Here is a 23,208-nt window from a genome sequence, read left to right on the forward strand (position 1 = left end):
CATTTAAGTTGCTAAGTTTTCTTGTTTATATTTTTGTTGTCATGTTATGTCATTTGTAAGAAACGCTTCAAAATTTTCCTTAGATGTCTGTCGCTGGCTGTTTATCGTTTATTTTGTAGCCCAGGATGCTGATGAAGCAACTCTTAGATTTATATTCATTTAAACAAATCATAACACCGTTGTCGTAATTTTGTGTTGTGTCTGGTGCAGCAAGTTGGGAACGTCTGCGCAACGCCTTACGTACAAGACAAATACTTAGACATCTCTATCTGCCAAGTTTACCTCAGTGTGAAGTTAACGTACACTGTGGCATTCACTTTCTTCTCACTGAAATATACATTAATCGTTGCGTAATAATTTGACGCTTCAATTTACGTTAACATTTCATTTGCAAAAATGTTGAATAGTTAACTAAAGTACTTAAAAACCATAGATTTTCATGCGTTTAGGCTTATAGATATATACATATACATCGTATCACGACTCTATTCCATAGGGGTAGGCAGACACTGAATTGCCACTGCACGATTCTGGCATACTTTTCTCGCTTCCTACATCATTATCAATATTTTCAAGCATTCGCGCCGGTTCAGGGGAAAATGTCAGATATCTGACATTCTCAGTAAAGGCCTGATTCGAAAGTTCGGTGCGGTCGACCCCTACCGGCTCTTCCATCCACATTCGCCTTATAAACCCTCTTTGTCAGTCTCTTATCATCCATCCTCTCCAAATGCCCAAACCACCTTAGCCTTAGCTATATAGATATATATGCTAAGTATAGTGAAACCCAAGGAATATGTTTAATATAGGTAGACTGTCAACCCCGTAAATTATCTCCACGGATAAAAACCCAAGCAGAAAAAACACGTTGCACCGCCAAAATAAAACCGATCCGCGTTCGGGTACTTTAAATACGTAAACAGACCTTGGACCTTAGCCGGGACAAGTGAAACAAACGTAAAATCACGTGCGCGTATCATGTTATCACGCAAACTGTCCCGCGGGGACTCTGTACTGTGCAAATAAGCATTGGATACTCTTGACTCCATTTAGTTTGGTTATTATGAGACTTTTTTACGAACAGTAATATGATTTTTTAAGCTACAAGTCTCGTTTGAAACTTTTATGACTGCTTTTATGAATCTTTATTTTTAAAAAGAGAAGTATTTTTATCTCTGTCTCATTGAACAATTAAAATTACGTCTGTTTTTAATTCCAGGTTGTAAGAAGTTACTAAAAAAATTAAAAAGGGTCATCTTTAAAATTAAATATAATGATGGACATTCAATAAAACATTTGCGTAAGAGCGCGAGATCGTGCGGCATGCATGATGGCGACGGCGCGGCGTGAGGCGGACTGCGGTGCCCTGAGCGACGAGCGAGCCCCGACAAATACGCGGCAATGATCGCATGCACCGGTTCGGGCGGCACGCTTTGAGCAAACGCACGACTTTGTACCCATACAACACCATGTTTATTATATTATATGTGTTTTCAAAACACACAGCATTTGTTGAAGAAGCATCCGTAAAGTCTACCCATAAATTACGCAATATCTTAACTTACCATACTCCTTTCTCATGTTACCTCTCTTTCACCGGTGGCAGAGCGCTACAACTTCCTTAGTCCTGAGGCGCAACTGTCAAAATGTCATAGCGTTCATATTTGTCACCCGTACGCGCGCCAAAATTTTCAGTCGACCTTGGAACTTCGAGCTGGCCTGGGTCTTTCCACCACCCAACTTGATTCCACAAGTGCTACGGCATCTCAACAGGGCAATAGGCACCTATATAATAATAGCGCCAAATTGGACGCAGTGTTTTTGGCTAACAGACCTGAAAGCGCGGGCTTTATCAAAACCACTGGTTATAAAGAACCTTCACAGCAATCTAAGAGACCTCACAACAGGCAGGTGCCCTGCTCAAGTGGAAAAGTTGGAGCTTTTGGCTTGGAAGGTTGGGGGTGGGCCAATCAAGTAGCACACTGGGCTCCAGAGGAAAAAGACCTCCTAAGAAAGAGCTGGAAAGAGTCAACGTTGTCGACATATAAGGCTCCAGTAGAACGCTGGATTACCTGGTGTGGGAAAAACAGCATAGACCCTAATTGTCCACAGGCCAACGAAGTAGCTCGCTTTTTAGCCAAGTTGTGTCTTGAAGACAAACTTGCTTATAGGACTATACTTCTTCATAAGTCTGCGGTTGGTACTTTTACAGCATCTAGTGAAGCTATTTCCAAAAATTTCTTTGTGCAGCAAGTTCTGAAAGCAGTATCCCTGTTAAAGCCACAAGAAAAAAGAACCCCTATATGGGACACAGAATTGCTTTTTAATTGGCTCAGGAATACATCAGAGTTGGACACATTATTTGACATAAGTAGACGAACAGCAGTCATTTTATTACTTGCCTCTGGGCGAAGAGTACATGATCTCACATTATTAGATGTTTCAAAAGAAAATTTCAACTTAAATGAGAATGGTAAAGAAATAACATTGTGGCCAAAATTTGGCTCTAAGACTGGCAGTGCAAATAACAGGCAGTCTGGCTGGTTATTAAGAGAACACCCAGACAAGAGTTTATGTCCAATCAGACATATAAAAAAATTAGTAAAGGCTACAGAAATAAGGCGTTCTCAAGGTAATAACTTAACAAGCCTGTTTATATCAATCTTAGGAATCATTAAACCAGCAACTCGGACTATGATAGCTGGATGGATTAAGAATGCTTTTAAACAAGCAGGCATTGATGCACCACCAGGTAGTGTGCGTTCAGCTGTGGCTTCAAGAAGCTTCCTCGAAAACAGGCCTGTTGAAGAAATTTTACAGAGAGTAAATTGGAGGAGTTCTGACACATTCAGGAAATTCTACTGTCGTACAGTACAGAAGAATATAGCTGAAGATAACAGTATTAAGGATCATCTTTTAAATAATTTTTTAAATCTTTAGAATTGTTTTTATGTTAACTTGTTCCTTTCTTTTGATCTCAATATTATTAAAGTTAATTAAGGAAGTACTAAAGTAAGACTACTTGCCTTAAGTTATTGTTTTATGTTCATTTTGATTTTTAATGAGAAGTTATTAATTTTGTTTTATTAAATTTTAAATGTTTAATGAGTATTGTTACTTGTTTAATTATTATTGAACATAGCATTGATTTTTGAAATTGGTTTTATTTATTTTCACATAGCATTCATATTAAAGATTGGTATAATCTCTTTCACCAGCAGATACCAAACAGGTCTTCAACAAATGCTGTGTGTTTTGAAAACACATATAATAAGACTGTTTTGCATTAAAACAAAACAGTTATTATGTGTGTGAAAAAACACACAGCATTTAAGCAAGTTACTTGCTGGTGATTGATAGAAGACTATGACATTTTGACAGTTGCGCCTCAGGACTAAGGAAGTTGTAGCGCTCTGCCACCGGTGAAAGAGAGGTAACATGAGAAAGGAGTATGGTAAGTTGAGATATTGCGTAATTTATGGGTAGACTTTACGGATGCTTCTTCAACAAATGCTGTGTGTTTTTTCACACACATAATAACTGTTTTGTTTTAATGCAAAACAGTCTTATTATTTATTTTTTAAAATGATAAGCTACAAGGTGTATTGTACATAATGCATATTGACTCAAATATTTGTATTATGGTAAATGTATTTATTTCTGATATTATTATAATAAGAGGTAAATCACTTCAACAAACTAAGAATATCTTGCTTAATGGATGCTCTTTGGAGAAAAAAGGCTGCAGTTATCATAATATTATTATTAGTACTCTAATGACTGTATGTGCTTGAGCTGAAGCAGATTTCTTATTGTTTTAGGCCTTCCTTAGTTCCGTATATCCTTTTGGTCCCAATATACTGAAGAGAGCAATATTTTACGTAATATTGTTGGCACCTGCTAAATATAATCGCGTGGTTAAGCACGGTCGCCTTCGATAACATGAGAATAGGTTAACATCGCTGCAGGAAGTATCGGACCACGAATATAATTTTACTAAATAATAGACTCTGAAATTCGTTCTAGTTGTGTTTCATGGCTTTCTACATTCTTCAGTACAAAATATTCCGTCGTTGCACAAGGATTTGAGACATGATATTTCGATTTTAGACTTTGAAATGTAGATCTAAAATTAATAGCGAATTCATTAGTAGTATAATTGCATAATTATTAAAAACACATAAGATATTTTTAAGAACGCTACAAATCTAAGGTGTTAATTTATCACGGGTTTTAAACGAAGAAACCAAATCAGTGATTAAATCAAACCGATCTCTTGGTACGCACGATAAAATAATGGCACCGTTACATCTTCCATCTCAAAATCCGCAATAACCAAGTTTCCTGGTCACCGTCGCGAAGGTATATCTAAGATTAAACCTGCACATATTATTCCTTATTACCGGCTTTGTACCTCGCCCGGGTAAACCGGATCCCCGGTCTAATAACACGAGATTTCACGGACGACTTTTATCCGGGGCTAGGTTAACTGGTCAACTCTTTAGGGACAACTTGAGGGACAAAACTCGATCGGAATTGCAAAAATCATAAATTATAGAAATTACTTCTTATCTCTTGAATTTATTTTTACTGAAATTGGAAACAGTGTAATGTTAATAAAACTTGTATTGCAATATATTGTACCCAATGCAACTAGTGGACATAATGAGACATCTCATGTCTCAGAATGGCGAGCGCGGTGGAATACCAAACAATAATTTGTAATTCAAGGTGTTGGTTGATGTTTCTATTGTTTATGGGCGGTCGTATCGCTTACCATTAGGCGAACGGCAAGCTCGTCTCGTCATTCAAAGAAATAAAAAAAAAAAACCTGTAAGGCCGGTTACAGACCTAGAATAAGGTAAGTTAATTTAACTTGGCTCCCTTAACTGAGAAACATGCATACCAGTGACAAAAGGTAAAATTTTCTGAAAGGTAACCGAACACAACATAATGTAGGTACTAATATGTATAATAATATATATCGTTCTAATGCTCGGTGCCTCGATGACTGCTTCGGTGGCGTAGTTGTACTGCATGCGCGGTCCGAAAGCGCTCTGAGGTCCTGGCTTCGTATCCCGGGTCGGGCAAAGTGATATTTAGGATTTTCTGCTCAGTATCACCCCGGAATCTGGAATTTGTGCCCGATATGGCGATAGGCTTGCCCCCTATCACATCGGGACGGAACACATTTGGCGAAAAGTAGGTGCCCTAGTTGCGCCTCTGCTTACCCCTTCAGGGATAAATGCGTGATGTCGTATGTCTGTGTGTAAATCTTTCTAATGATAATTATATTTTACATCAATAACGAAAACGTAGCCGGCAGGAATCGAGTTATATGGCGTCTGCGCCACTAATACATACCTTATATGTTTTGGTAATGCAATCGGATAAAAAAGCCTTGCAAAGATATTCTATCCAGAGCCAAGCATTAAGCCAGGATTAAATTCGTTGAAGATAAGAATCTTTACACAAACTGTTTACATAAAGGTCATACAGTTGTTAACTATATACGGACCTTGCAAACAGTGTAAAAAATTATATCTCATGTACTATATCCAAAGCATGTAGCGAGTGTAGAGTAATACGATCGCAGCGCATGCCGCGGCAATAATTCGCAACTTATTTGTCTCTTGACAACAGAGGATAATCTAAAATGATTTCGTATTTTTCTACATCTGTTTTGTATTTTGAAATGGGTTATAATTGTTGTGTTTTGACCTACAAAAATAAGGAAACAATAATAGACCGTGTATTTTTTGTGTTTGTCTTGCGTCATATGAAAAGTAAGCGATATAACCTTATTTTATTCGCAATATTTTATATGATATATTATTGTTTTATTGTTGATGGATCGGCGGTCGCCATGGTCTCTTAAACCTAAAGATAATTGTATTGATTTTATTGGAAGCGAAAATCAAAATATGCGAAAATAAGTTCGATTCTCACGATATTTTGGTTATAAACACTATTGAATTTTACCCCAGTGATGACATGAAGACCATTGATCTGAAATAAATCAATTTGAATTTTAATTAAGTTTATTGCCTGTGGTATTATAATAAATGATGTGTGCTTCATTACTTTTAAATACGAAAGTAAGTACTTACTTACTTTTAAACTTGTTTTATAGTGTGGTGGTAATAAGCTAATGTTGTTTGATAAATGACGTAGGCTTGTAATGAAGATTTGCCATTATTTAATTGCTCTTTAATTCGCTAAAACTTATTTCTTGCTTCTTATCACAGTTCGCGGTTGGAAACTTATTTTGTGTGTATTCTCAAAATTGATCTTTATTATAAAATCCCTTCACTGTGTGTTTGTTTACTGTTAATACAATTTGTCGTTTTCCTTTTTGTCCTATAATTATATAAGTACTTTACTTATTCAATTTAATAGCAATGAGTAAAACATTTGTGTCATTATTTAACATAATCATTACAGTTGGAAATATTAGGAGGCGCTGTTGTGCACATATCCAATATTAACAGATGCGCAAACGCATAGCACACCGTTACCGCAGCAAAATAACAAGCCGGTTTCTGCGAGCTCATCCGCTATGCATTCTATGTCGCAGTTATATAGGAAGGACTGTAAAATTTATGATAAGTCCGGGGTTTTATATTAAATCAGTTTATAATGGCTACGACTTTAGCAAAGGTCGCAAATAATAATTTTACGTTTCATACCATCCGCGCTCTGCTTGATGACGGGAGTTAAGATTGTTTTATTTCCGAAAGTTTATTAACATATTTAAACGTCTCAGTTATGCAGTCCGCTATTCGAATCTTGGGTTTTAGTGATTCGGTCACACATTCGATTCATGCCAAATAAATATACGCTCTGAGATTAACGATTTTAATACCAATATTCGTTGTATTGTTTTGCCGGAACTTAAAGGTGGTGTTCCGCAATGTCATGTTGATTACAATTCGAAAAATATACCACAAATTATAGTTCTTGCAGTCCCTCTTTCCATATATTGTAAAAAAATTATATTTTAATCATAGCGAGTAGATTATGGAATTTATTGGATGATGTCATTTTAAACAGCCGTGCGGTCCGTATTTACAAAACTCCAAAATGATTTAGTGGTTATCCGGCTCTGTTGATGCGATTTTTTTAAGTAATCATGTACTTATTTATAAAAAACATTCGATGTACTATTTTCTTCTACATCAAGGAATGTGGAGAAACAGTATGCGAGTGGTGTTTGACGGCAGCGCTGTTACGACGTCAAACAAGTCATTAAACGACTTAAAGCTGGTCGGTAGCGTTAAAAAACAATATATTTTCTATTCATTACGATTTAGGCAGTATAGATACCTAGCGTCTGCTGACGTAGAAAAATGATTTTTTTTAATGACAAGCCGAGCTTTCCGTTCGTCTGATGTTCAGCGATACGACCGCCCATAAACAGTAGAAACACCATCCAACACCTTGAATTACAAATTAATGTTTGGTATTCCACTGCGCTCGCCTACCTGAGACATGATATGTTAAGTCTTATTACGTCTAGTAGTTACACTGGCTACAATATTCTTCAAACCGGAACACAACTGTGACTACACACTGTTGGCTGGCGGCAAACACAGACATTGCGGTGATACCTACCCAGGCGGACTCTCACATATGAGAGACCTGCCACCGGTAATTTAATAGTTTTATTTTTCGTTTAACAGAATGGCGCGTACTGCTGCATACATTGTGGCATTTAATTATAAAGTGCGTGTGACTAGTAAACAATTTCGCAAAACCGGTTTGTTATTGAAACTGTTTTAACGCGTTTTGCTCAGGTGTAGTCATTTGATAACAATTATGATACTAGCTTTTGCTCGAGGCTTCGCCCGCGTGATAACGTTTTACGGGGTATAAGTCCCGCTATATATTTTCCCGGGATAGAAAGAAGCCTATGTCCTTCCCAGGGTCTCAAACTATCTCCATACCAAATTTCCCCGTTTATGCAAAAATTTTCATTTCTCGCTCCTATTGGTCATAGCGTGATGTTATATAGCCTATAGCCCTTTTCGGTAAATGGGCTATCCAACCCTAAAATATTTCTTTTAATTCAAACCAGTAGTTCCAGAGATTGCAGACACAACGTTCCGAGCCGATCTTCAAACTAGACGTATTTTTATGTAAGCAACACCCAATCTTATCATATTGTGGTCTAAACTAGCTAGGCGTTTATTTAAAAATTATTTCATTTGACGTAAAGGCTGTCTCATACTAAAAAATGCACAAAATAAAATTATGAATTCCATGATAAGTTTGTGCGTGTGTTATTTTAGATAAAAACACCTAAATCATTTCATAGGCGTAAATTATTATTTATAAGGAATTTAAAAAACAAAACGTAAATTGTGCACTGCCCGGGAATCGAACCCGGGTCGCAAGAATGGGAATCTTGCATGATACCACTACACCAGCAGTGCTTGTTATCCCTTGTTCAACTTACGTAACGCCTGATATGTATGTACATAAAGTATTCATTTTTAATTGTTCATAATTATATTTATACACTAAATTATTGGTTAATAGACTAATAAGACATAAGAATTTGATTCCAAAAACGATAGATTATACATAACATTTTTTTTTTTAATAAGCTTGATTGACTTCTATAAGTAGTTCTCATTTAAGAAATATCTGTAAAGTTAAACTTCCCAAGTCGCCAAATAAATTTAAACAACATTAATTATTTAAACCTAAAACATATAACAATAGTAACATGAATATTGATGTAAAATTTTAGGTTAACGAATAGTTAAAAGTATTGATTATTTATTCAAGTGTTATTAAAGAGTTTTTAATCTTTGGCTATATTTACTTTAATACGTGTAATTTACTGTATATAGCCGAATAAAACGTGGCCATTTATGATAATTGTATTATTTAACACCATCTTTGAATTAACAATCTCATTACAAGGTACTTCAACTTATAAATTAAATGGCTAGCGTGTGTAAATAAATCAACACTCAACAGGAATCCACGCATGGAACTGTGTTCCACAATAATTTCAGAGAGGGCGTTTGCAATGTAAAACAAGACCATAGTTATAAGTATTTTTTGAATCTTGGAATAAAACATTGTTATTATACTTAATCGCAGCTTAACTAATGGTTAAAATTTGTCTCCGATGACGATGAAAATATTCAAATTAAAAAGTAAATTTGACACTAATGTTTACATCCTTCCCCACTAGAGGCGCCACCATTAGCAAGGCTTCGCATGCGTACAAACACGTAATTTTTTCAATGTCCAACATTTTCATGAATGATGATCACAACCTACCGAGAGTTGTGTAAATAATATAATTAATAATTTTAATGTTAGAAAATGCTAGATACAAACGCGTACATTAAATGTGTTGTACCAATTAGATAGTGTTGTGACTGGACGATCAAGTTTGCCGATTTTTATGACAATAATTTGACCCGTAAGTACACAATAGCATTGTTTTTATTTAAAAATATATCATATTATGTAACTATTTCGCTTTAATACCGCCTCAGTTTGATTAGCAGATCTTTCCCCTGCATATTAGTGGAGGAAATAGGATTTTTTCCCATCCGTCATGACGTGTTTTCCTTGAAAACAAAACTGCGGTAATTTTATCGATTTGACACTTCTACCGTTATATCGTTGCGAATGGTCTCTATGCGAAACTCATTACCGTGCAAATAATTTTTGTCATCTGTAATTATGTAATTGAACGATTTGTTTTAATGCCAAGGACACGTGTCCAGCATTGATCTTTAATCAAAACAACTGCGATCCGACTGCGTTATGACGCTATCTTTACTAATTACATTAAAGTGACGTAAATAAATATTGACGTAATTTTTATAAAAATATGTATTAATATCAAACTTAAAGGCCGGCATGGTATCATTTCCTTGTGGATGTTTGTGCACTGTGATCTCTTGATCAGAAATATTATGTAGGACTCCTGATGTTACCTAACAGACTAATTTAAAACAAATTTATTAGTCAAATAACAAACTTTTAACGTAATAAAATATTATTCATCACAGTTATGCCTATTAACTCTATGGTATAAAATCCATATAAAATCAATTACATGTCGTCAACCGATGGACAGAAATAGATGTAATTGTTTATGATTACAATGTGCAAGGTCTTCCCTATTTTCCCACGCACTGTTTACCAGTAAAGGCCGGCTTAACTATCACCTAAATCTTTCATAACTTACTATGTTTTTATTGGGACTGATTCTGTTTTGTTTTATTACTTTAAAATATCATTAAGTGTTGCAAACCATTATAATATGTCCGGAAATCGTTATTAAATTGTATACTACGGTTCATAATCTTAAATATTTTGCCTGAAGTTTAGTCTAAGTAATGAATATAATTAAGCGGCGATAGCCTAGTTGGTTGTAGAATGGCCTGCCGAGACGAATGTCCGGAGGTTCAAATCCCAAGGGCACACACCTCTGATTTTTCTAAGAAAATTATGTTTGTATTCGTTGTGAATTATCGCTTGCTTTAACGGTGAAGGAAAACATCGTTTCTCTATAGGAATTTCGAAGGTGTGTGAAGTCTACCAATCCGCACTAGGCCAGCGTGGTGGACTAAGGCCTAATCCCTCTAAGTAGTAGAGGAGGCCCGTTCTAAGCAGTGGCCAAGTATATAATACAGGGCTGATATTATTTATTATATTATGAATGAATATAATTGTACGTAATTTGAAAACTTCAAGTCTGCTTTGAACCGTGTTAGGCCTTTATCGTACATACGAGTAGATCACGCTTTTATCTCCAAAAGGGTAGGCAGCGATGCCACCCTGGCACCCACTTATCGCCATGTGTTTCGCCTAAAAATAAGTCTATATTATTGTAAACTTGGAAAAACAATGCATTCATTAAAAACCCAAATAAGTTATTTTATTGATATTAAAGTATTTTTTAAAAGCGTAGCGGCAACAGTCTAATTGTATATGGAATTAGACTGTTGCGAACTGCCGGGACAATTTTCGCAGGTTCAAATCCCAAGGGCACACGCCTCTGACTTCGCACTAGACTAGCGTGGTGGACTAAGGCTTAATCCCTCTCAGTACTAAAGGCCCGTGCCCAGCAGTGGAACAGTATATAAGACATGGCTATATTATTTATTTATTATATTTATATGTTATAAAGTATTTTATAACTGCAAAAAATATTCGAACATCAAAAGCATAAACATTTAAGATTTACAACAAAAATCAGCCAATATATTTCATTTTTGGCACTACACGGCTGACCTATATAGCTTTCAATACTGCAAACAGATCTTTCATCCCATTATATGGGAATATTTGGATGCGGGACACAAGAGATGACCCAATTTGAATTCGAACGAATAAACATCTGCAATGTCCTGTTTCGGGTGTGCAGTTATTTTCCATATCTTGATTACAAAATACCTACTATGTGGTGGCGAGTTAAAAGTAATCCAAAGAAGATAAACAACAACAAAGGACATTAACACAGTCGTCATGGAAACTATTTTTTTAACAAAATATTGAGAGGAGTTAGCGTTGAAACAGAACCTACCCAGACGCTCTCGAAATCTGTCATATGTATTATAACTGCATCTAAATCTATCAGATACGACTTGATTCAGGAGATTTCTTAATTCAATCAACAGTTTCAACATTTCTAGTTGTTATTACAGTTGTAACTACGTCCATATATTAAAATTATATTTAAATCTTCACATCACATAAGCATAATTAACTCAGTTAAATATAAGTTTAATAAATAAACCCTATCATATCACTAATTACAATATACCCCGAGCCCATGAAGGCGGTAAAATCTTTAAACTTGCAGGATTAAATTTAAACAAAACATCGGGGAAAAAAAATATTTTCAGATTATTTACACAGGTACCTATATGAAAACTTACCAACTTTGTGACTTTTTTAGGTAATCTATAAACTACATAAGTTTGCAACGATTATGAATACTTAAGGCCATTACTGTAGCGCAGGCAGAGAGCAGAAGCTAATCCCTTTAAATTAGCCACAAGCTCAAGATTAATCTCGTTACAGACCATGTCATCAAGCCCGTTTCCATACACTTGCGAGCTATGTGGCGCAGAAGGGTTGACCGACGAGGGCATGCGATCCCACACGCTGGAAGCGCATGTGGCCGGAAGACCTGAGTGTCCCTTCTGCGATAGTGTGGTGCCGCAGCCGCAACTTGTCGGCCATGTTCAGAGGGCACATCTGCATTACCTCACGCCTGAGAGGGAGCTGATGGCGTTTATTGATGATCAGAGTCCAAGGTAAGAGTTGACGGACTATTATTTTAAACTAATAGTCTATGAAATGATGGTTACATTGAAAGTTTTCGAATCATATATTCGTAGTCCTGACATGAAATTGTAAAACAAAACGCTGTATGTAATAACTAAGTAGGTAGGTACTAAATACCCTGGAAAATTAATTTAGAGAGATATTATTCAATGACTACTCTACTGTAGTTTTCTGATCTTTCTGCTGCCAGCTTTTTAATCAAACCTCCCATGTTTTGTATTTCTAATATAAAGGACCCATACGCTAGATTCTGCAGAAAATACTTATTCAAGTTAATACATTGAAAAACAGACGCATCACAATTTATGCAAAATAAAGTGGATATAACAGCATAAATACATTTTGCCCTTGCCATTTAGGTCTAGACAATATTCACGCATTATAATCACTTAGTAAGTATTTTATGTCGTGTAACTGGCATTTAGAATTCGTTTCCTTTGCACTCTAAGATAAAATATGACGCTAAACCACTGGCATTACGATGCGGTGATAAAAATGGCGAAATGCCAAGCTCAGAAAATATAAGGCCTCAAAACAACGGTCAACAGCCTATACAAATCTATCCACACTGTAATAATAAATTATATAAATGTAGACAAAATACTAAAATAAATACTTAAATATGCCAGTAGGTTACGGCAGTAAGTAATCTTTACTAATATATAAAGCTGAAAGTTTTGTTTGTTTGAACGCACTTATCTCAGGAACTACTACTTAATTACTAAACAGATTTTAATATAGGAAGTTATATTCCGAAATGCTAAATGGTACTTTTTATTTCGGGAAAATATTTATGCAAGAAAAACTTTTCACGCAGCGGATCCGCGGGCAAAAGCTAGTATAAGATAATTTACAATTGCAATGAAATTTATAATTTAAAATCGAATGCCTTAATGCAGGGTTTCTAACGCACTTTAATGCCATTCAGTGTTTTAGAAATAAAATTTAAGGGTCCTTTTTCCTCGTGCGTGGACCATTGAAATGATGGACTCATAAATTTTGATGTATTTTATAAAGTATTTACAAGTGTTCAAAGGTCTCAGTTGTTACGTAGTTGACTTGAATAACCGTTCAGGTTGTAAAATTAAACACTACCAGGCGGTTTCGTTTGCCAAACCAAGGAAAATAGTTGAATATCATAATCTATGGAGATCCTAAATATTATCAATCAATCTTTCATAGTTTGGGAAGAGAGACGCCAGAGTCTAATATCGCTATGAAAAAGTATAAGTAGTGGTAGTTATCTAATGGTGAAAGCATTAGGTATACCCAAGAACACAGTACCGGGATACAATTTCATTATTCATATTTTAGTTAAATATACCTAAGTACCTATATAAATTTTATTATGATTTGTGACTAAGACACATGGATTTCTGAATTAAATTCAATGTTATCAAGTTGCTTTCTGTGTGTATCTTATATGTACATCAAATCAGAGTAGCATAGTTTCCAATCAATCTCGTCTCTAACGGTTCTAGCTACGACGAGGATTCGAAAATGACAACCGATAGCTGCAGCTACAACACGCCAGGCTCAATCAACGGCTGGCACAGCCCCGACAACACATCTTCCTACCACAATGGGGCCATTTCAAAAAACATCAATTATCACAATGGGTATCAGGAAAAAGACAATAAAGATAAAGATAACTATAGAAGCGACAGAGACGACGACAGAGGGAAGAATATTTACGATTTGACTAATGGCCTCTCTAACGGATTGAAAAATATAAATATTAGCAATGGTGTTGTGCCTAAAAAGCTCAAGAGTAGGCAAAATTCTCATGAAGGTGACAGCAACGTTGATAAAAGAGGTTCGTCGATAACATGCATTTTTATAATCGTTTGACCTTGGCCATTTAAAGATTTTCGAATATAATATAAATACCTTATTATTAATCGGAAAGAGTACCTACCGAATAATAATATTTGTTTTTAGGTGTCCATTCAAGTCCAAGTCATAACTCTAGCAGTTACGAAGGATCGCCAAATAAAAATAAGGTTTGCATCTTTATTTATATACTTAGTTGAAGCGAATACAATTATTATGGGCTTTTAGTTTATGAGAATTTATCTTTTAGCTCAACGTGGCTGGAGCTGGCCAAGGTTCACCATTACGATCTCAATTAGCTTTAAAATTAAAACCCAATACGCCTAAAAAGGCTCCTACCCCGAGTCCAACGGTGCAGGTAAGTTATATCCTTACAGTTTATTATAAAAAATATATGGATCAATATTATAACCGTATTGTAAATTAGTTGGTTTTATGCGGGTTCAAATATGTTTATTTAATAAAAAAAATAAGTAAATAGTATATTTACTTCGGTAATAGTTTAGTCTGCATGATTTATGTATCTTTATTAACATCTGTAAAAAATGTTGTTGACGTTTTATTGAAAATGACATTTCAATTTTCAAAACTCAAAATTGTCAAATAATCTGGCGGCAACGTGTTTTTGAAAAATTTATTTGTTTTGAAACGTTTACAACTGAATAAAATTATTATAAATCTCATAATTTGTAATGAATATAAACAACTTCGACATATTTGCAGTGTCTTCTGTGTGATTTTACATCAACATGTCCGCGAAAACTGGAAGAGCATATAAATCGAGCACATTTCGATCTCACGTCTCCATCTCTGAATGCGAATGCAAATTCTAACTCAGAGAACCCGACTCTGGGCCTGTCGAATCCCACGATAACGTTGGAGAACCCGACATTAGCCCTCAGCGCAATGGCGATGTCCCCGGGTCCCCACAGTTCGAGTTTTCAGTGTCCGATTTGCGAACGCGAATTCGCAAACGGATCGGATGTCGAAGTTCATGTAAATGTAGAGCACAGGGATATACTGAGTCCACAGAAAGAGGTAATTATAGCTTAATTATAAGCATTTTGTTAGCATGTCTTTTTTGTTGTTGTTTTTAACATTAAGTTAATCTTGCCTTTAAACTTTTGACAGTTCAATTCTGCAAGTAATGATGATAGATCAGATTAAAATCGATACTCATTCATTAAACATATTACACAATATTACATGTAACTTATTCCTCACTCTTTTGTTTGTACATTTTTGTGTTAAATTGTCCCCAGGATCAAGTGGACAATGCGTCCTGTGAAGATGTAGTGATGATGGAAGAGAGCCCCGTCAGTAACTGTCCCGTGTGCTGCCAACCGCTGCCTCTCTCACAACACGAGCTGGTAAATATGATTTTATAAGTTTTTTTTTGCCCCATTTTCAACTCTAATGCAGGACCTCTGAGGAAATTATTGTGTGCTCAGTATTTACACTGAATGCATGCCCATGCACATGGGTATTTTTATCACAGCCCTATTCATACATATCAGTATCTCATGGTTGTAATTATATATTGAAGTTTGCAAACAGGTCATGTGCTTCCACCACACCTCTCCCGTATATATCCTCTCCCAACTTGCCTCCAGGTCCCTGCAGTTGCTAAGCCAGGGGATTCCAGTATCCCATTTACAGGCTTCCGCCAATGTAGACTGCAGGGTCTGTACACAAAAAGAACTCTAATCCAGGGTCAATAGACATTTGTGAATGGATTTGCTTCAGTTATTGCCACATGCTCAACACCTTCACCACCTCCACCTTTCTCCTCTTCTCAAAACCCCCGTCTCAAGTTTAAAACTGATAAACAGAAGTGAATTTAAATTGAATCTAGGACCGCCTCACGTTTCCCTGCCACTATGAAGATGACAAGTAGGAATTATAAATTTTTTATATTGTTTTAAGATTCAACACATAGAAGAACATTTTGAGAGGGGTGAAGACGGTGCCTCATCAGGACTGACTGCAGCTGAAAGGGAAGCTCAGAAAAACAGGGAGGAACATGAATTCCAGCTGTTGAGGGTAAGTGATTTATTAATATTTATATTATATGTAGTAGTGTTTTTTTTAATTTATTTTTATTAGTGTTTTAAAGTGTCTAAGCAATTGTTACATGACTTGTATTTTAAATTATGTTTATTATACTATATAATAGTATGTCTACTGCCTAGTATGTATGTGGCGATGATTACATATTTTATGTCAATCATGTTTCAGTGTCTCAATAAATTAATTGAAAACATATTAGCTCCAGAACATGGTTTATACAGAACATGATTCTTATAATGTATATATAGGGTGTTTCAAAATGGCGGTATCATATTAAAATACACAAAAAGAGTACTTATAACTCAACAGGCGCTTTATTCTGTATGACAGTGTGAAATCGTAATATGGTTGTTTAACATTATCTTTATGAAATTACTAAGGAATGGATTTTGTATGCCAATTTAAATTATGATAAATTGAGAAAGTACATGCTTATTCTGAACTGTCGAAGTAACAGGTGGCATAAAGAATCAGCACCCTGTACTGTTAACTCGTGGCGCAGGCGCAGTACGGCATGGAGGAGGACGGGGAGGGGTACACGCAGCGCACGTCGCACAGCCTGCGCCGCGCGGTGTACAGCGGCGCGCTGTCAGTGGCCGGCTACTACGAGCGCAGTGTGGGGCTGCGCCGTGCTGCCGCGGGACGGGACCCGGGGGCCTCGCGCACGCATGGTACCATACTAAACCTGTAAATTACACTGTCTTATCTTTGGTCATTCAATATATTTTTACTGGTGGTAGGTCCCTCATATGTGAGAGTCCGCTTGGGTACGTACCATCACAATGTCTATTTTTGCCGCCAAGCAGCAGTGTGTAGTCACTGCTATGTTCCGGTTTTAAGGATATTGTAGCCAGTGTAACTCTGGACATAATAAAACTTAACATCTCATGTCTCAGGATGCCGAGCGCAGTGGAATACCAAGCAATACTTTGTAATTCAAGGTGTTGGATGTGTGTTTCTACTGTTTACGGACTGTTATATTGCTTACCATCAGGTGAACGGCAAGTTGATCTCGTCATTAAAAGCAATAAAAAAAAACGAATGACTTGAAAGTCTCTTGATGCTGTTCCTAGCCACAACATAGAAAAACTTATTGTCTGTCTTTATGTTAGTTGTTTAATTTTTCAGGAATCCTGGAGAGGATAGCTCAATTGAATGCTCAGAATCCAAGTATAGTGAAGACTTATTTGTGCAGCGCGGTGGATCATTACGCGAGCACATACGGAGACAGGGGATGGGGTTGTGGTTACAGGTAAGTTTTCATAAAACCAGTGTTACTTCTGAATAATATGGATATTTTTTTTATACAGGGTGGTGACAACATAACGACATTAAATGAAACCACATACCGAGTATCACGTTAGTAGTATGTACACGATTTTAGAACATGATGTACATACATTACGATTTTGCCACGCAAGTTCATTAGGTCATTCACCTCAAAACAATTTCATTTACCTACATGCGTAATACAACTAAATACAATGTGCTACTCGCTACTCAGAAATAATATTACAATATTTTATTGTATTGCTGGTTGTATTTAGACCTAATCACCATAATGAGAATATTATTATTATTAGCAAAGAAAGATTGCCGAGGCGCACCACTCGTTTTGTAAGCTGGTAAGATAGCTACGTTGTCAATTCGACATTTTTGTCTAAACATGTAGGTAAGTGTAGGCAAAAATACCAGATGTAAGAGAAGCGCTACCGAAAACGAGGACAGCGCGATCGAATGATTACTATTTTACTCAAATTTTCTTAAATTTCTATACAGCGTTACGTATGGATAGATAAACTAAACTATTAATTAGAAACAAAGTTCAATATTATTAAATAAATATCATAATGTAAGTTATAAGACGCACATCAGCTGATGCTGCTGTGCGGGCGCAGCGCGGCGGCCGACTCCTTGTCGGCATTTCTTTTGTAGTTCGTACGCGTGTGTATAAGTTTTGATTAAATGTTCAAGTGTTTACATGAAATGTGAGCCTAGTGACCATGACATTAAACTTTACGCCCAAAAGGGACCGCCAAATAAGTACGTACGTACGCCTCTTACGTGCAGTGCCTACAGGTCAGATGAGGTTAATAAATAATATTATAAAGGCTGGTGTGTTTAATTTAGATTATTTTCGCATTTAGCTTGTTTGAAAAATTAGATTCTTGTAGTTTTGCGTAATAACTTTTTTGATAATTTTAGAGTGTTTTGATCAACTAGTGGGGTTCGTGTTTTCATTTAATGTCGTTATGTCGTCACCACTCTGTATAATATATTTTTGTTATGTAAAGTTTGGCTTGCAAAAGCGCATAATGGCTGGTTCTCGGGAATGAGTCACTATGACGGGTTTTACCATGTTTATGCTATTTAAACAACCAAGCTTAGTAGATGAAATCCGTCTGTATAAGTGGATGTTTAGGAACAGCCTTATCTTTCAGCCTAATACAGTTTACAGCTCTGAACGGATACATTGCTTAGGACTTATGAGGATAATTGTCCACTGTATGACCACTGGTGCATGTGTATTGTGATACCGGCTTAGTAACCCCAAGCCTCTCAATAATAAATATGTATAAGTACTAATAATATACATATATGCAGTCTTCAAATTGCTCTAATGATAATTAGATATTACATAAATTATGATAGGAAACGAGTTGGGTTATTTGGACCCTTCCACACTTGTGTAAGGCATTGTTGCCCAGTCCGTCCCACAGGACGTACAGGTTTAACCCCCCTGTCAAATAGGAACATGCAGATGCTCCTGTCCTCTCTGATGAAGCATCCTCCGTACGCCGACCTGCTAAAGTGCACGGATGAGAGGGACTGCGAGTGCGTACCTTCCATACCGAGACTGCAACTGCTCGTAGAGAGGGCGTGGCAGAAAGGGTTTGATACTCAGGTATGTAGCAAATTGTTCTGGAATGTTCTACAAAAAGTCACTAACGTTATCTCATGTATTGTTTGGCAATACAATTCAATTTCAACAAAAATAATGTGAATATTAATAAATGTAGGTTGAGGAAAAGTAATATTTGAAAGCAAAAATGAATACATAAATAATATGTAAAAAACCTTCGCTGAAATAGTGTGGGATAAACCAAAGGAAGTGGCAATATTGTCAATAAGGGTATTCTGTTTCCAGGGATCAGAACAACTAGGCTCCAAACTTTACAACACTCGGAAATGGATCGGCGCGTGTGAAGTGTTCACCGTTCTGTCATCGCTTAGGATAAAGTATAGAATTCCCTATCAAATATACAAGATACATATTTTAAATCTTAATTATTTTCGTTCTAACTTCATAAAAATCTAAAATGATGTTGCTCACCATAGCGTTATGTTTACAGATGCCAGCTCATAGATTTCCACAAGCCAACAAGCGCGGATGGAAGTCATCCTGCGTTGTTCGATTGGGTGCTAAGATATTTTCAAGATGATCCCAATGGATTTAAGGCACCGTTATACCTGCAGCATCAAGGTATATTCAAATGTACTAAAATTTCTGACCTCTTGGTTTTTATACATGGTGATGTAATTAAGTCATAGATTTTCCGTAAAATAGTAATTACGGTAGGGAGGTAACCCGTCATAGTGACTCGGCTAGGCAAGCTACGTTTTCAATATATGCTATGCTTATCTACAGGTTGTTGCAAATAGTTGGGATTATATTTATAATTGACATTGTAATTTAGGGATATGATTTTTTTCTAAGCATTATAAAATTAAATATTTATTGTGTTAAAATTATGATTTACACCAAAAAATCAAAGTAACTTAATATTTCTTTTTCGACAATGGAAATGAAAAGGCTATTTTCGTGGCTACAACAGAAAAATAATTTATGCAACAACACACTTTTGTTCCTACTTTTTATTTTATATGGCTACTTGCAGGGCACTCCAGGACGATAATTGGTTACGAGAAACACAAAGATGGGAAAGCGACACTACTTGTATTGGACCCTTCGCATTCACCAGCTCAGGTGAGTGGTGTTACATTTGTATAAGTATTTGTGTAGTATTGTTGTGGCGGTGTGACGGTGTGGTGCGCAGGTGCGCGCGGTGGTGTGCGGCGGCTGGGCGGAGGGCGGCGCGGCGCTGCGGCTGCTGCGGCGCGGCGCGGCGGCTCTGCGCGCCAAGCAGTACCAGCTGCTCGCCGTCGCCGGCACGCTCGCGCACCCCGCCGAGTACGAGGTACGCTACATCACTTACTACACTACTACCTACCTTCATAATATCATTTCATTTAACGTCACAATTCTAATCTAACACACAACACAACGTTTTTATCGTATATATATCGAAAAAAGAACGTCATAATTATACTATTTTAAGTTCATCACACAAAACTTTTTTTCGGATATATCGAAAAATCAATTAGACTTGATATATACGACTGTCTCTGTCCTCTTTAGAAAATTCAGTTAATTGACGTACAAATTTTAAATACAAGATCCGTGTGTCGTTAATTTGAACCCTTTTATTTTAAACATCCTATATATTAAAAGTGAAGTAAAATTATTTATCTTTAGTCTATTGCAACAAACTTAAACCAAACCGTAAAGTTCTCAATTTGACTCCCAGTTCTACTAACGATATTTTATTCTCCTAATTTAAATAACACATTTTTCCTTTGTGTCCAGGCCAGCAAAGTACTCCAATCGGTGCGCATCCCATAGGAGTCCCGCGGCTCGCTCGCTGTCACGCGACACAACCTAGCCGAATGTAGGTAACATTACCCCGCGCTATACGTACTTACCTATTACGTTTTATCTAGTCTTGTGTGTGTTGTTTGAAAAACTTTTTAAACGTCGACATTAAAATAGCTTAATTTAATTTTTATGTACTTAACTACAATATATACGAATGAAACATGCAACTGAAATGAAATTCTATAGCATTTGTGACAAATTAATGTGCAAGTACTTGCATATTTTTCAGTGTTTTTTTATATTCAGTCAGGTACTTGTTTAATGAGTAATTTTATTTTCTATTTAAATAGTAATCCCTATAATCAAACCTCTTGAATTTTAACATTATAAAAGACATCCAAAGGTTTAAAATGGATTTCAAACAACACAAAATCCTTTGTCAATGCAATTAGCTTATTTGATTCGCCATTCTACCTCTTTATAGTTTAATTTTATTTGTATTTTATAAATAATTGTAAAAATTAACGAATTGTATAAAAGCTTGTTTTGAACCCGCTTACAAAGCGAATAACACGTTTGACGAATATTTATGAATTTAAATTAACCTTTAGGCCTATATTAAAGGATATGTTTTGGAGGAAATTAATTGTATGCAAAATATATATGCAGTAAATGATTTATTATTTGCCAGATAAGTCTTTATGACATTAGCTTGTCAAATTGAGTTGCTAGGTGTAATAAAATTGGGAAATTGTGGTGCAAACATTTTTTCACCTAGTCCTAAGTTGTAGCCGACATTTCCCCTGATTTAAAACTTATATTTAATTGCGTATAAATTTGTAACTTATCTAAGATTTCAGAAAACTAACCCCAGTTAATAGATATTAATTTAAAAAAGAAAATTTGATTATTATTTATGTATATTCTTTAATAAGTGTCCAATTAATTTCCTACAAACTAATCGGTGAAGTTACAATAATCAGTAATAGACGAAGTCTTCAAGAAGGTTGTCAAATATTTACTATTAGATTTGACAATTTAAACGTTATCCAATGTAATCTTCATTAAAGATAGGCTTTCGAACGTCGCGGTAGTGTCAGACTGTCAGTGACATTACGTCAAGGTCAGACCATGTCAATGACATCACGCCAATGTCAGCGGCTTTACTTCAGTGTCATAATGTGTCAGTGGCCTGACGCAAGGCCCACCACGACTGACATGTAACGCGATGATCTGACATCCATTACGCTTACTTACAGATGCTTCCCCTACACATGATTTAATAATAATAATATTTTGTAATTTGTCCCGCCGTATTAATATAGGTATTGTTATATTTTGATTTGGAATTTGGATATAAAAATGCAAAGATATTTGCAACGTTAAAATTCCTATACAGCTTTACATTGGGTATTATGAAATCATGAAATGAAAAAATGGTTTTATATTAAAGATAAATGTGTAGCGACCGAATATTTCTGATATTAATTCTTTATATATTATCCATCGCAACCTTCACGTAAAGCTAAAGAATTAAACCATAATGCCGAAATATTATTTAATTTTTGAATCAAAATGTAACAAAACAAATCAGTTACCATTCATTCCTAGTAAATAATTGATAATAGTCTAAAGTCTAGATTAAATATACGAAAAAATATCCATTTAACGAGTTAGCTTTCATGACATTGCCTTTGAGTAAAATTAAGATATAATAATAATTGTCGTGGTCTGACTGGTGTAGGTAAAATTGGCTTAAAACCACAGTTTTGCCGTAAAAAATATATTTTTGCTTAATAACAATAGCTATAAAATTATACTGGGTCAGTTTGGATGAAGCATCCCGAGGAATAAGTGCATAATTTGATTTGCATGTTGCATTTATTATTTAAAATGGTTATTACATATCAAATAGACCTACACGGGAATGTAAAGGTGAAATATATCTTAAAACTAGCTTTTGCCCGCGGCTCCGCCCGCGTTATAAAGTTTTTCAGGCTAAAGTTTTCCGTTATAAATGTAGTAGTTTCCCGGGAGCCTATGTTCTTCCCAGGGTCTCGAATTGTCTCCATACCAAATTTCATCTTAATACGTTGGGTAGTTTTGAGTTTAACACGTTCAGACAGACAGATGTAGCGGGGGACTTTGCTTTATAATATATTTTTTAAAACCTTTTAAGAGGAACAATCCCGTCATACATCATTGTTGCATAACTTTAACCGTTTACGCAGCGCACGCAACGGAAGCTCTCAAAACTTATAATTTTCCCCGTTTTTGCAACATGTTTCATTACTGCTCCGCTCCTATTGGTCATAGCGTGA

The 23,208-nt window shown here is 35.9% G+C and overlaps 1 protein-coding gene and 1 non-coding gene across 2 annotated transcripts; one reads left to right on the plus strand and one right to left on the minus strand.

Annotated features, from left to right (window-relative positions):
• Positions 1-8,364: 8,364 nt before the first annotated feature.
• Positions 8,365-8,435, minus strand: Trnag-ccc. The gene has a single exon. It is a non-coding gene; the product is annotated as a tRNA-Gly (tRNA).
• An 822-nt stretch (positions 8,436-9,257) lies between these two features.
• On the plus strand, positions 9,258-22,965 carry LOC115448702 (zinc finger-containing ubiquitin peptidase 1). The gene is made up of 16 exons (XM_030176223.2): positions 9,258-9,442; positions 12,061-12,296; positions 13,809-14,143; positions 14,269-14,330; positions 14,411-14,518; positions 14,884-15,198; positions 15,423-15,530; positions 16,087-16,203; positions 16,733-16,901; positions 17,359-17,482; positions 18,982-19,135; positions 19,379-19,470; positions 19,584-19,714; positions 20,130-20,218; positions 20,289-20,429; positions 20,879-22,965. Exons 2-16 carry the CDS (start codon positions 12,064-12,066, stop codon positions 20,912-20,914), a joined length of 2,214 nt encoding a protein of 737 aa, XP_030032083.1. The 5' UTR covers positions 9,258-9,442; positions 12,061-12,063; the 3' UTR covers positions 20,915-22,965.
• The last annotated feature ends 243 nt before the right edge of the window (positions 22,966-23,208 follow it).

The sequence above is a fragment of the Manduca sexta genome, chromosome 10 (genome assembly GCF_014839805.1).
Source record: "Manduca sexta isolate Smith_Timp_Sample1 chromosome 10, JHU_Msex_v1.0, whole genome shotgun sequence".
NCBI lineage: Eukaryota > Metazoa > Arthropoda > Insecta > Lepidoptera > Sphingidae > Manduca > Manduca sexta.